The following is a 13,720-nucleotide window of genomic DNA, read 5'->3' as shown; positions in this document are numbered from 1 at the left end:
AGAGCCCGGACTTGAACCCGATTGAACATCTCTGGAGAGACCTGAAAATAGCTGTGCAGCAACGCTCCCAAATAACCTGACAGAGCTTGAGAGGATATGCAGAGAAGAATGGGAGAAACTCAGGTGTGCTCAAATACAGGTCTGACAAGCTTGAAGCGTCATACTCAAGAAGACTCAATGCTGTAATCGGTGCCAAAGGTGTTTCAACAAAGTACTGAGTAAAGGGTATGAATAAAGAAAAACCCTTTAATGACTGGTACTGTATGTAAATGTGATATCCGTTTTTTTATACATTTTCAGAAATGTCTAAAAACCTGTTTTTGCTATGTCATTATGGGGTAATGTGTGCAGATTGATGAGGGGGGAACAATTGAATCAATTTTATAATAAGGCTGTAATGTAACAAAATGTGTAAAAGGTCAGGGGGTATGAATATTTTCCGAAAGCACTGTAGATAGCTATGCCTCAAATCATTGTTATGATATGATAGTGTTAAATGAGGCTTCACACCAGTATACTTAAGAGTTAAGTGCTCCCCATTCATCAACTCAAATGTGAGAAATGGCTGTGATTCAATGCAGCCTGCACTCCCACTAACTCAGGTACTGCCCCCACCCCCAAGTCTAGAAAATTCCCTCAACACTTACCCACAAGGAGCCACACAAAATTGGAGTCATGCTTGGTGAGGAACTCATCCAAGTCTCCAAAACTGGGGAAGGTGCTGTCGTTAGCTTTGGCATCCATGGCTACAGCTGTGGTTCAGTATGACAACCAGCACTGAAACATACCAAAGTGGGTCATAAGATGAGTACAGTGATACTCAAAGCAGACAGCCAAACAACTCTGTGTTTCAAAATCCATTCTTCTGGGACAACCCCAGACATAACATTTCTGTTCTGTCCCAGCACTAGAACAGATTCAACTAGTCAACTAATCATCAATGCCTTTTCATGGTTGAATCAGGTGTGCCACAAAAATGTGCAACAGCTGAGGGACCCTGAAAAACAGAAAGGTTTTCCAAACTAGTAGACTACATTGTTAAATGATTTGCATGACATGCTAGTTGTTACGAACTATGAGCCAGGTCGTAAAACTAACCAGCATCTCTTGGGGTTCAGGTGTAAGCTAAGACGTGCTCTCTCACGGTACAGTCCGACATTGTTTAACCTAGACACTTCCAGATTGTTTACTGAACAAAAATAGAAAACGCAACATGCAAAAACTATGGATTTCACATTACTGGGCAAGGGCTCAGCCATGGTTGGGCCTGGCTCACAAGTGGATGGGCCTATGCCCTCCCAGGCCCAACCATGGCTGAGCCCTTGCCCAGTAATGTGAAATCCATAGTTTTTGCATGTTGCGTTTTCTATTCGTCAATCGGAATGAGTTTATCACAAAAGGGCTTTATTACAGACAGAAATACGTGCCCCCCACCCCGCAGGTGAAGACAGATGTGGAGGTCTTGGGCTGGCGTGGTTACATGTGGTCTGCGGTTGAGGCCGGTTGGATGTAGTCAAATTCTCTAAAATTATGTTGGAGGCGGCTTATGGTAGAGAAATGAACATCCGGTTATGTGGCAACAGCTCTGTTGGACATTCCTGCAGTCAGCTTGCAAATTGCACGCTCCCTCACCTTGACACTTGTGGCATTGTGTTGGGGGACAAAATTGCACATTTTAGAGTGGCCTTTTAATGTCCCCAGCACAAGGTGCACCTGTGTAATGATAATGCTGTTTATTCAGCTCTTGATATGCCATACCTGTCAGGTGGATGTATTATCTTGGTTAAAGGAAAAATTTGTGCACAAAATTTGAGAGAAGCTTATTGTATGGAACATTAATGGGATGTTTTATTTCAAAACAATATGTGTGTGTGTGTAAGTAAGGCTGAATGCACAAGCATGGTGTGTGTGTGTGTGGTCCAGTTGTTAAGCAGTAAAATGAGAGGTCAGTACAGTGGTGAACACACACACAGAACCAGAGAGTAAATCCCTACCTAAACCACCTGAGTTCGCACTGTGTAGAAACATTTTAATAAAAACAGGACAGTGCGTGTAGTGAAGAAATTCTAAATGTTTATTACACAAATGTTAATACATATTAATGGAGATAGTGTCTTCGGAAAATATTCAGACCACTTGATTTTTCCCCCAGATTTTGTTACGTTACAGCCTTATTCTAAAATGTATTAAATTGTTGTTGTTTTTCCTCAGCAATCAACACACAACACCCCATAATGACAACATTTTTGCAAATATGATATTTGTATTTTTAATACATTTACATAAGAATTCAGACCCTTTACTCAGTACTTTGTTGAAGCACCTTTGGCAACGATTACAGCCTTGAGTCTTAATGGGTTTGAAGCTACAAGCTTGGAAGACCTGTATTTGGGGTGTTTCTCCCATTCTTCTCTTCAGATCATCTCAAGCTCTGTCAGGTTAGATCGGGTTCAAGTCCGGGCTCTTGCTGGGCCAATCAAGGACATTCAAAGACTTGTCCCAAAGCCACTCCTGCATTGTCTTGTCTGAGAGCTAAGGATCGTTGTCCTGTTGAAGAATGAACCTTCGCCCTAGTCGGAGGTCCTGAGCGCTCTGGAGCAGGTTTTCATCAAGGATTACTCTGGGGAGGCAGGTAGCCTAGTGGTTAGAGCATTGGGCCAGTAACCGAAAGGTTGCTGGATGGAATCCTTGGGCTGACAAGGTAAAAATCTGTCGTTCTGCACCTGAACAAGGCACTGTTCCCCGGTAGGCCGCCATTGTAAAATGTAATTTGTTCTTAACTGAACGTTGCCTAGTTAAATAAAAAGGTTACATTTTTATTTTTTTATTTTTTTAAAACTTTGCTTCATTCATCTTTCCCTCGATAGACGTCCCTGCCGCTGAAAAACTTCCAAAGCATAATGCCACCATGTACCTTTTTAGGTGTCTTTTGGCAAACTCCAAGCGGGCTGTTGCGTGCCTTTTAGTGGAGAAGCTTCCGTCTGGCCACTGGAGAGCTGCAGAGATGGTTGTCCTTCTGGAATGTTCTCCCATCTCCACAGAGGAACTCCAGAGCTCTGTCAGAGTGACCATCTTGTTCTTGGTCACCTCCCCCACCAATGCCCTTCTCCCCAATCGCTCAGTTTGTCCGGGTGGCCAGCTCTAGGAAGAGTCTTGGTGGTTCCAAACTTCTTCCATTTAAGAATGATGGAGGCCACTGTGTTCTTGGGGATCTTCAATGCAGCAGACATTTTTTGTTACCCTTCCCCAGATCTGTGCCTCGACACAATCCTGTCTCGGACCTCTATGATCAATGGAAACATGAGGCACCTGAGCTCAATTTCGATTTTCATAGCAAAGGGTCTGAATACTTATTTACATAAGGTTTTGTTTTCTCTATTTAATACATTTGCAAAAAAAATGAAAAACCTTAAGTCGCTTTGTCATTATGGGGTATTGTGTATAGATTGCTGAGAATTTGTATTTAATCCATTTTAGACTAAAGCTGTAAAGTAACAAAATGTGGAAAGTCAAGGGGTCTGAATACTTTCCAAAGGCATTGTAAGCACTGCCGTTCATAAACACTCCTGTGCGTATGAGTGTTGAGTGAAACCAGGGGTGTCTTCATTACGACGATTCTGTTGCAAAACGTTTTGAACAGAAACCATTTATGCTACTCCAATTGCTGTTAAAGTTTTGTTTTGTTCTTAAAATGGAAGCTACAGTTAAGTATTGACTCTCTAAAAAATATATGTAAAAAATTAGCTGCTGGATGAAGTTAAGGTACTCTGCAGACTTCACTTCAGAGCATGGAAGAATCGATAATTTATAGATGTGCAGAGTGTGGCAAACAGACTATTGAGACTGGAATAGCAACATGTGGAATCCATATATTTAAAATGAACTAATTTCCATTTAAAGACAGTCTAGTCAAAAATGTGTTTTTTCTTGTACTTATACAGTTGAAGTCGGACGTTTACATACACTTAGGTTGGAGTCACTAAAACTCATTTTTCAACCACTTATTCACAAACTATAGTTTTGGCAATTCAGTTAGGACATCTACTTTGTGCATGACAAGTCATTTTCCAACAATTGTTTGAAAATTCAGTTTGAAAATTCCAGAAAATTATGTCATGGCTTTAGAAGCTTCTGATAGGCTAATTGACATCATTTGAGTCAACTGGTGGTGTACCTGTGGATGTATTTCAAGGCCTACCTTCAAACTCAGTGCCTCTTTGCTTGACATCATGGGAAAATCAAAAGAAATCAGCCAAGACCATGCAGCCATCATACCGCTCAGGAAGGAGACGCGTTCTGTCTCCTAGAGATAAAAGTACTTTGGTGAGAAAAGTGCAAATCAATCCCAGAACAACAGCAAAGGACCTATATCCACAGTAAAACGAGTCCTATATTGACATAACCTGAAAGGCCGCTCAGCAAGGAAGAAGCCACTGCTCCAAAACGGCCATAAAAAAAGTCAGACTATGGTTTGCAACTGCACATGGGGACAAAGATTGTACTTCTTGGAGAAATGTCCTTTGGTCTGATGAAACTAAAATAGAACTGTTTGGCCATAATGACCATCGTTATGTTTGGAGGAAAAAGGGGGAGGCTTGCAAGCTGAAGAACAACATCCCAACCGTGAAGCACGGGGGTGGCAGCATCATGAAGTGGGGGTGCTTTGCTGCAGGAGGGACTAGTGCACTTCACAAAATACACTGCTCAAAAAAATAAAGGGAACACTAAAATAACACATCCTAGATCTGAATGAATGAAATATTCTTATTAAATACTTTTTTCATTACATAGTTGAATGTGCTGACAACAAAATCACACACAAATGATCAATGGAAATCAAATTGATCAACCCATGGAGGTCTGGATTTGGAGTCACACTCAAAATTAAAGTGGAAAACCACACTACAGGCTGATCCAACTTTGATGTAATGTCCTTAAAACAAGTCAAAATGAGGCTCAGTAGTGTGTGTGGCCTCCACGTGCCTGTATGACCTCCCTACAACGCCTGGGCATGCTCCTGATGAGGTGGCGGATGGTCTCCTGAGGGATCTCCTCCTAGACCTGGACTAAAGCATCCCGCCTTCTCCTGGACAGTCTGTGGTGCAACGTGGCGTTGGTGGATGGAGCGAGACATGATGTCCCAGATGTGCTCAATTGGATTCAGGTCTGGGGAACGGGCGGGTCAGTCCATAGCATCAATGCCTTCCTCTTGCAGGAATTGCTGACACACTCCAGCCACATGAGGTCTAGCATTGTCTTGCATTAGGAGGAACCCAGGGCCAACCGCACCAGCATATGGTCTCACAAGGGGTCTGAGGATCTCATCTCGGAACCTAATGGCAGTCAGGCTACCTCTGGCGAGCACATGGAGGGCTGTGCGGTCCCCCAAAGAAATGCCACCCCACACCATGACTGACCTACCGCCAAACCGGTCATGCTGGAGGATGTTGCAGGCAGCAGAACATTCTCCACGGCGTCTCCAGACTCTGTCACATGTGCTCAGTGTGTACCTGCTTTCATCTGTGAAGAGCACAGGGCGCCAGTGGCGAATTTGCCAATCTTGGTGTTCTCTGGCAAATGCCAAACGTCCTGCACGGTGTTGGGCTGTAAGCACAACCCCCACCTGTGGACGTCGGGCCCTCATATCACCCTCATGGAGTCTGTTTCTGACCGTTTGAGCAGACACATGCACATTTGTGGCCTGCTGGAGGTCATTTTGCAGGGCTCTGGCAGTGCTCCTCCTGCTCCTCCTTGCACAAAGGCGGAGGTAGCGGTCCTGCTGCTGGGTTGTTGCCCTCCTACGGCCTCCTCCACGTCTCCTGATGTACTGGCCTGTCTCCTGGTAGCGCCTCCATGCTCTGGACACTACGCTGACAGACACAGCAAACCTTCTTGCCACAGCTCGCATTGATGTGCCATCCTGGATGAGCTGCACTACCTGAGCCACTTCTGTGGGTTGTGGACTCCGTCTCATGCTACCACTAGAGTGAAAGCACCGCCAGCATTCAAAAGTGACCAAAACATCAGCTAGGAAGCATAGGAACTGAGAAGTGGTCTGTGGTCACCACCTGCAGAACCACTCCTTTATTGGGGGTGTCTTACTAATTGCCTATAATTTCCACCTGTTGTCTATTCCATTTGCACAACAGCATGTGAAATGTATTGTCAATCAGTGTTGCTTCCTAAGTGGACAGTTTGATTTCACAGAAGTGTGATTGACTTGGAGTTACATTGTGTTGTTTAAGTGTTCCCTTTATTTTTTTGAGCAGTGTATATGGATGAGCGACAGCCGAGCGGCACATGCAAGGTGCAATAGATGGTATAAAATACAGTATATACATACGAGATGAGTAATGTAAGATATGTAAAAATTATTCAAGTGGCATTTTTTAAAGTGACTATTGATCCATGTAGGCAGAAGCCTGCCTCTCTGTGTTAGTGATGCCTGTTTAACATTCTGATGGCCTTGAGATAAAAGCTGTTTTTCAGTCTCTCGGTCCCAGCTTTGATGCACCTGTACTGACATTGTCTTCTGGATGGTAGCGGGGCAAACAGGCAGTGGCTCAGGTGGCTGTTGTCCTTGATGATCTTTTTGGCCTTCCTGTGACATAGGGTGCTGTAGGTGTCCTGGAGGGCAGGTAGCTTGCCCCCGGTGATGCGTTGTGCAGACCGCACCACCCTCTGGAGGGCCTTGCGGGTAGAAGGCGGAGCAGTTGCCGTACCAGGCGGTGATACAACTCGACCGGATGCTCTCAATTGTGCCTCTGTAAAAGCTTGTGAGGGTTTTAGGTGACAAGCCAAAGGTTGAAGTTAGGTGACAAGTCTCCTGAGGTTGAAGTTGCACTGTTGCACATTCTTCACCACGCTGTCTGTGTGGGTGGACCATTTCAGTCAGTCCGTGATGTGTACGCCGAGGATTTTTTTTTTTTTATTACAAAAAAAACATTACACCTTCTCCACTACTGTACCGTCGATGTGGATAGGGGGGTGCACCCTCCGCTGTTTCCTGAAGTCCACGATCAACTCCTTTGTTTTGTTGGCGTTGAGTGAGAGGTTGTTTTCCTGACACCACACTCCAAGTGCCCTCACCTCCTCCCTGTTGGCTGTCTTGTCGTTGTTGGTAATCAAAACCACTATTGTTGTGTCGTCTGCAAACTTGATGATTGAGTTGGCCACGCAGTCATGGGTGAAGAGGGAGTACAGGAGGGGGCTGAGCACGCACCCTTGTGGGGCCCCAGTGTTGAGGATCAGCGAAGTGGAGATGTTTCCTACCTTCACCACCTGGGGGCTGCCCATCAGAGAGTTCAGGATCCAATTGCACAGGGTGGGGTTGAGACTCAGGACCTCCAGCTTGATTATGAGCTTTGAGGGTACCATGGTGTTGAATGCTGAGCTGTAGTCAATGAACAGCATTCTTACATAGGTATTCATCTTGTCCAGATGGGATAGGGCAGTGTGCAGTATGATGGCAATTGCATCGTCTGTGGACCTGTTGGGGCAGTATTCAAACTGAAGTGGGTCTAGGGAGGCAGGTAAGGTGGAGGTGATATGATCTTTGACTAGTCTCTCAAAGCACCTCATGATGACAGAAGTGAATGCTACAGGACGAGAGTCATTTAGTTCAGTGATCTTTGCCTTCTTGGGTACAGGAACAATGGTGGCCATCTTGAAGCAGCTGGTCTGCACATGCTCTGAGGACGCGGCTCGGGATGCCGTCTGGGCCAGCAGCCTTGCGAGGGTTAACACGTTTAAATGTCTTACTCGCGTCGGCCACAGAGAAGAAGAGGGGGGGCCCGCAGTCCTAGGTAGCTTCAGTGGCACTGTATTATCCTCAAAGCGGTCAAAGGTGTTTAATTTGTCTGGAAGCAAGACATCGGTGTCCATGACGAGGCTGGTTTTCACAACTGCCTGTAGACCCTGCCACATACGTCTCGTGTCTGAGCTGTTGTATTGTGACTCCACTTTCTCCCTATACCGACATTTTGCTTGTTTGATTGCCTTGCGGAGGGAATAACTACACTGTTTATATTCGGCCATATTCTTAGTCATCTTATCATGGTTGAATGCGGTGGTTCGTACTTTCAGTTTTGCGCAAATGCCGCCATCCATCCACGGTTTCTGGTTTGAGTAGGTTTTAATAGTCACAGTGGGTACAACATCTCCAATGCACTTCCTTATAAAATTCACTCACCGAGTCAAGGTATAAATCGATGTTATTCTCTGAGGCTTCCCAGAACATTTCCCAGTCCGAGTGATCAAAACAATCTTGAAGCGTGGATTCTGATTGGTCAGACCAGCATTGAATGATTTTAGTCACGGGTACATCCTGTTTCAGTTTCTGCCTGTAGGACGGTAGGAGCAAAATGGAGTTGAGGTCAGAACACCCCGGCCCTTCTTCCCAGAGAAATGTTTATTTCTGTCGGCGCGACGCATGAAGAAACCCGGTGGCTGTACCAAGTCTGACAACATATCCCGAGAGAGCCATGGTTCCACAAAACAGAGAATGTTACAATCTCTGATGTCTCTCTGGAAGGCAACCCTTGCCCTAATTTCGTCCACCTTATTGTCTAGAGACCGGACATCAGCGAGTAATATACTGGGAAGCGGTGGGTGGTGTGCACGCCTCTGAACGTCTGACCAGGAGGTCAGTCCGTCTACGTCTTCTGCAGCGACGTTGTTTTGGGTCGGCCTCTGGGATTAGATCCAATGTCCTGGTTGGTGGTCCGAACGAAGGATCCGCTTCGGGAAAGTCGTATTCCTGATCGTAATGTTAATATCCAATAGTTCTTTCCGGCTGTATGTAAAAATGCTTAAGATTTTCTGGGCTAACAAATAAAGAAATAATACATAACAAAACTAAAAATACTGCATAGTTTCCTAAGGACTCGAAGAGAGGCGACCTTCTCTGTCGGCGCCATCTTGCAAACCTCTCACATGTAGCGTAATATACAGTTGAATATGGAAGTTTACATACACCATAGCCAAATACATTTAAACTCAGTTTTTCATAATATAATATGGATAATATAGGACTCGTTTTCCTGTGGATATAGATACTTTTGTACCCGTTTCCTCCAGCATCTTCACAAGGTCCTTTGCTGTTGTTCTGGGATTGATTTGCACTTTTCGCACCAAAGCATGTTCTAGATGTCGACCGATTAATCGGAATCGATTAATTAGGGCCGATTTCAAGATTTCATAACAATCGGTAATCAGCATTTTTGGACACTGATCATGGCCGATTACATTGCACTCCACGAGGAGACTGCGTGGCAGGCTGACTACTGGTTATGCAAGTGCAGCAAGGAGCCAATGTAAGGTGCTAGCTAGCATTAAACTCATCTTATAAAAAACAATCAATCTTAACATAATCACTAGTTAAACTAGTAATATCATCAACAGCATATAATCGATGCAGTGCCTGCTAATTTATCATTGAATCACAGCCTACTTCGCCGCCAAACGGGTGATTTAACTCGTGCATTCGAGAAAAAAAGCACTGTCGTTGCACCAATGTGTACCTAACCATAAACGTCAACGCCTTCCTTAAAATCAATACACAAGTATATATGTTTAAACCTGCATATTTAGTTAATATTGTCTGCTAACATGCATTTCTTTTAACAAGGGAAATTGTGTCACTTCTCTTGCGTTCGGTGCAACAGAGTCAGGGTATATGTAGCAGTTTGGGCCGCCTGGCTCGTTGCGAACTGTGTGAAGATTATTTCTTCCTAACAGACAGCCAACTTCGCTAAACAGGGGATGATTTAACGAAAGCACGTTCACGAAAAAAAGCACAATCGTGGCACGAATGTACCTAAGCATAAACATCAAAGCTTTTCTTAAAATCAAGACACAGAAGTACATATTTTTAAACCTGCCTTTTAGTTAAAAGAAATTCATGTTAGCAGGCAATATTAAACTAGGGAAATTGAGTAAAATGAACACAAGAGAAATGACACAGTCAGGGTATATGCAACAGTTTGGGCCGCCTGGCTTTTTGCAAACTAACTTGCCAGAATTGTACGTAATTATGACATAACATTGAAGGTTGTGCAATGTAACAGCAATATTTAGACTTATAGATGCCACCCATTAAATAAAATACGGAACGGTTCCGTATTTCACTGAAATAATAAATATTTTGTTTTCGAAATGACCATTTGACCATATTAATGACCTACGGCTCGTATTTCTGTGTGCTATTATGTTATAATTAAGTCTATGATTTGATAGAGCAGTCTGACTGAGCGGTGGTAGGCAGCAGCAGGCTCGTAAGCATTCATTCAAACAGACTTTCGTGAATTTGCAAGCAGCTCTTCGCAATGCTTCAAGCAGTGTGCTGTTTATGACTTCAAGCCTGTCAACTCCCGAGATTAGGCTGGCAATATTAAAGTATCTATTTTAACATCCAATAGTCAAAGGTTTATGGAATACAAATGGTATAGAGAGAAATAGTCCTATAATAACTACAACCTAAAACGTCTTACCTGGGACTATTTAAGACTCATGTTAAAAGGAACCACGAGCTTTCATATCTTCTCATGTTCTGAGCAAAGAACTTAAATGTTAGCTTTCTTACATGGCACATATTACTTTCTTCTCAAACACTTTGTTTTTGCATTATTTAAACCAAATTGAACGTGCTTCATTATTTATTTGAGACTAAATTGATTTTATTGGTGTATTATATTAAGTTAAAATAAAAGTGTTCATTGTTCATTCAGTATTGTTCTAATTGTCATTATTACAAATATATATATAAAAATTGTCCGATTAATCGGTATCGGCTTTTTTTGTCCTCCAATAATCTGTATCGGTGCTGAAAAATCTAAATTGCTCGACCTCTAGTACGTTCACCTCTAGGAGACAGAACACATCTCCTTCCTGAGCAGTATGAGGCTGCGTGGTCCCATGGTGTTTATACTTGCGTACTATTGTTTGTACAGATTAACATGGTACCTTCAGGGGTTTGGAAATTGCTACCAAGGATGAACCAGACTTGTGGAGGTCTACAATTTTTTTCTGAGGTCTTGGCCGATTTCTTTTGAATTTCCCATGATGACAAGCAAAGAGGCATTGCGTTTGAAGGTAGGCCTTGAAATACATCCACAGGTACACCTCCAATTGACTCAAATGATGTCAATTAGCCTATCAGAAGCTTCTAAAGCCATGATATCATTTTCTGGAATTTTCCAAGCTGTTTAAAAGCACAGTCAACTTAGTCTATGTAAACTTCTGACCCACTGGAATTGTGATACAGTGAATTATAAGTTAAATAATCTGTCTCGAAACAATTGTTGGAAAAATGACTTATGTCATGAACAAAGTAGATGTCCTAACCGACTTGCCAAAACTATAGTTTGCTAACAAGACATTTGTGGACTGGTTGAAAAACAAGTTAATGACTCCAACCTAAGTGTATGTAAACTTCCGACTTCAACTGTAATATCAACTCCTGCAGAATTATACATTTCTCGCAGTGAAATTAAACCAATGTACATTTTGTCTCGGGAACACAAGTGGAGAATAATGATTTCTTTCAGCATCTCTTGAGAAAATGTGAATGGGTGTGAAATGTGTTCTTTGACACTTATGCAAGCAGACAGTATTTCAACCTTGACTTTGAATTGTTCCAGTCTTGTGTTGGATAGTCAAAGGCAGCTAGCAACATAGCATCCCTCTGTTTGAGCATGGTGTTTGAGTTGACTAAACTAGCTAGCTGCATTTTCTAACTAAGTAAGTGGAAGTAAAACAAATAGATGAAATATAACTCTCTCGGTTCTCCATTTTTGAAGAAATTAATTAGTTAATTGTTAAACTACTGTCTTTTTCTCTCGGAGTCAACTACTCAACACATTGATGCACTATGCAGTGCTAGGCTAGCTGTAGCTTGTGCTTTCAGTAGTATATTACGTATCTGATTCTTTGATTGGGTGGACAACATGTCAGTTCATGCTGCAAGAGCTCTGATAGGTTGGAGGACATCCTCCGGAAGTTGTCATAATTACTGTGTAGCCGGAAGATGTTGAGAACCACGAGCCTCCTAGGTTTAGTATTGAAGTCAATGTACCCAGAGGAGGACACAAGCTAGCTGTCTTCTGGCTACACCATGGTGCTATCCTACAGAGTGCTGTTGAGGACACTGTAGACATTCATTGCAAATCTGTGTGGTTTGATAAATTATTTGGTGACGTGAATATATTTAGTATAGTTTTAATGTTTTACTATTTTTATTAAATTCCCCAAATTCCCCAAGGCATGGTCCTCCCCCTCCTCCTCTAAAGAGCCTCTACTGCTTAAATCTTTCAAGGCAGGCTTAAACATGTTGCAATGGTAGATTGGATGTTTGACAACAGCATAAGTGAAGCAACCATCATGACAAATAGTTTTGTCTGGCCTGATGAAATATACTTGACTACATAATTCTGTGACGGTCATAAATGGGAGTATTTCTGTTTGTAAGTTAGTTAGCTAGCCAAGAGGCAAGCTGGCTTAGTTAGCCAGCTAGCTAACGTTATGTGGCTTTCAGAATAAGAGTGTACGACCTTGCACTCAATTCCATCACCATTTTCATGATTGCAATGAATACTGGCTGCTGTGCACATCCATGTTTGGGGGCGGGGGGGGGGGGGGTCCCGAATATATTGTATTCAACGACCAGGGGTCCCCCGATAATGATCAACATTTTGAAAACTACTTCAGTTAGTAAATTAGCTAGTAAAGTTCGCTAGCTAGGTTTGTTTGCTGTGTGGGCACGAGCGCCTGTTTATACACTCGTCCGCTAACAATTATTTTGAGATTTGGGGAATTCTGAGGTCATTAATGTATCTACAAGTTATGGACAAAACACATGAATATGGTCATTTCAAGTAAACCAACAGACACTTGCAACGCCATGTCTGCCTTGCAGCATCGTTGACAGCCACGGTTCCCCAAAGCTTCAGGTAAGCAAGCTAATGACGTTTGCTATCTAGACTAGTTAGCATGTTACAACAGCCAGGCCGCACCCAACGACTCGGTCTTTCTCCGTATAGAAAGTCTAAGGGCAAAAACAGATAACACAAACCTTGATATACTTTGTATGACATTCGAATTCATTTTGCTCCAATTGTTCGGGAGTTCTAGCCTTTCGTTCTTTTAGACATCCTTAGCGGCTCTCCAGAATATTTACATGCCATCTAGCCAGAGATATTACGGAAAGGAGGAGATCGCAATCCAATTGGGAAATGAATGGATGAACGTATAACCCAGCAGACTATCGACCAATCGCGATCACGTTGTTATGATCCGTCACGCAGATGCTAAGCAATCCCTTCTCAAAGTCAGGGTGAGTCGAGAAACGTGCTTATCTTACTGAAAAGTACGCAATTGTACGATTCCAATGCTATACAATATTACATACTGCAAGTTACTTATCTCACATCGTGGAAAATATTTGTAATGTTGTACTTCTTGTTAACGAAATTCATGCTACGGTTGCGTTTTTGAGCTAGCGCCCAATTGACTCCCATTCACTCCTTGAAGGAGAGCTCGCCATGTCCCAGAATCGCCCAGAATGCACCGCACGGTCCATTGACGTAGCATGGGTAACGTACACAATGGGCGCTAACTTAGATTCCATTAGAGTTTTCCATCTCCTCAAAAGTATCTCTGATCTAGCTAGTTTACTTGTTTTCCTGTCGCAAACACCACATGCAAAGTTCGACCAATGGGTAAA

The 13,720-nt window shown here is 43.0% G+C and overlaps 1 protein-coding gene across 14 annotated transcripts in view; it reads right to left on the bottom strand.

The window, feature by feature from the left end:
* Window positions 1–13,531, bottom strand: part of LOC110497798 (transmembrane protein KIAA1109 homolog) — a 128,876-nt gene extending 115,345 nt beyond the window's left edge. For all 14 annotated transcript variants that reach the window (XM_021574170.2, XM_036954757.1, XM_036954759.1 and 11 more), the window contains exons 1-2: window positions 13,070–13,531; window positions 648–777 (exon numbers count right to left, since the gene is read on the bottom strand). In XM_021574170.2, coding sequence (XP_021429845.2) covers window positions 648–744 — 97 coding nt within the window. In that variant the 5' untranslated portion in view covers window positions 745–777; window positions 13,070–13,531. The remainder of the gene's footprint in view (window positions 1–647; window positions 778–13,069) is intronic.
* Between the last annotated feature and the right edge of the window lie 189 nt (window positions 13,532–13,720).

The sequence above is a fragment of the Oncorhynchus mykiss genome, chromosome 19 (assembly GCF_013265735.2).
Source record: "Oncorhynchus mykiss isolate Arlee chromosome 19, USDA_OmykA_1.1, whole genome shotgun sequence".
Taxonomy (NCBI): Eukaryota; Metazoa; Chordata; class Actinopteri; order Salmoniformes; family Salmonidae; genus Oncorhynchus; species Oncorhynchus mykiss.
The sequence above is the reverse complement of the archived record's forward strand: the minus strand, read 5'-3'. Positions and strand labels throughout refer to the sequence as shown.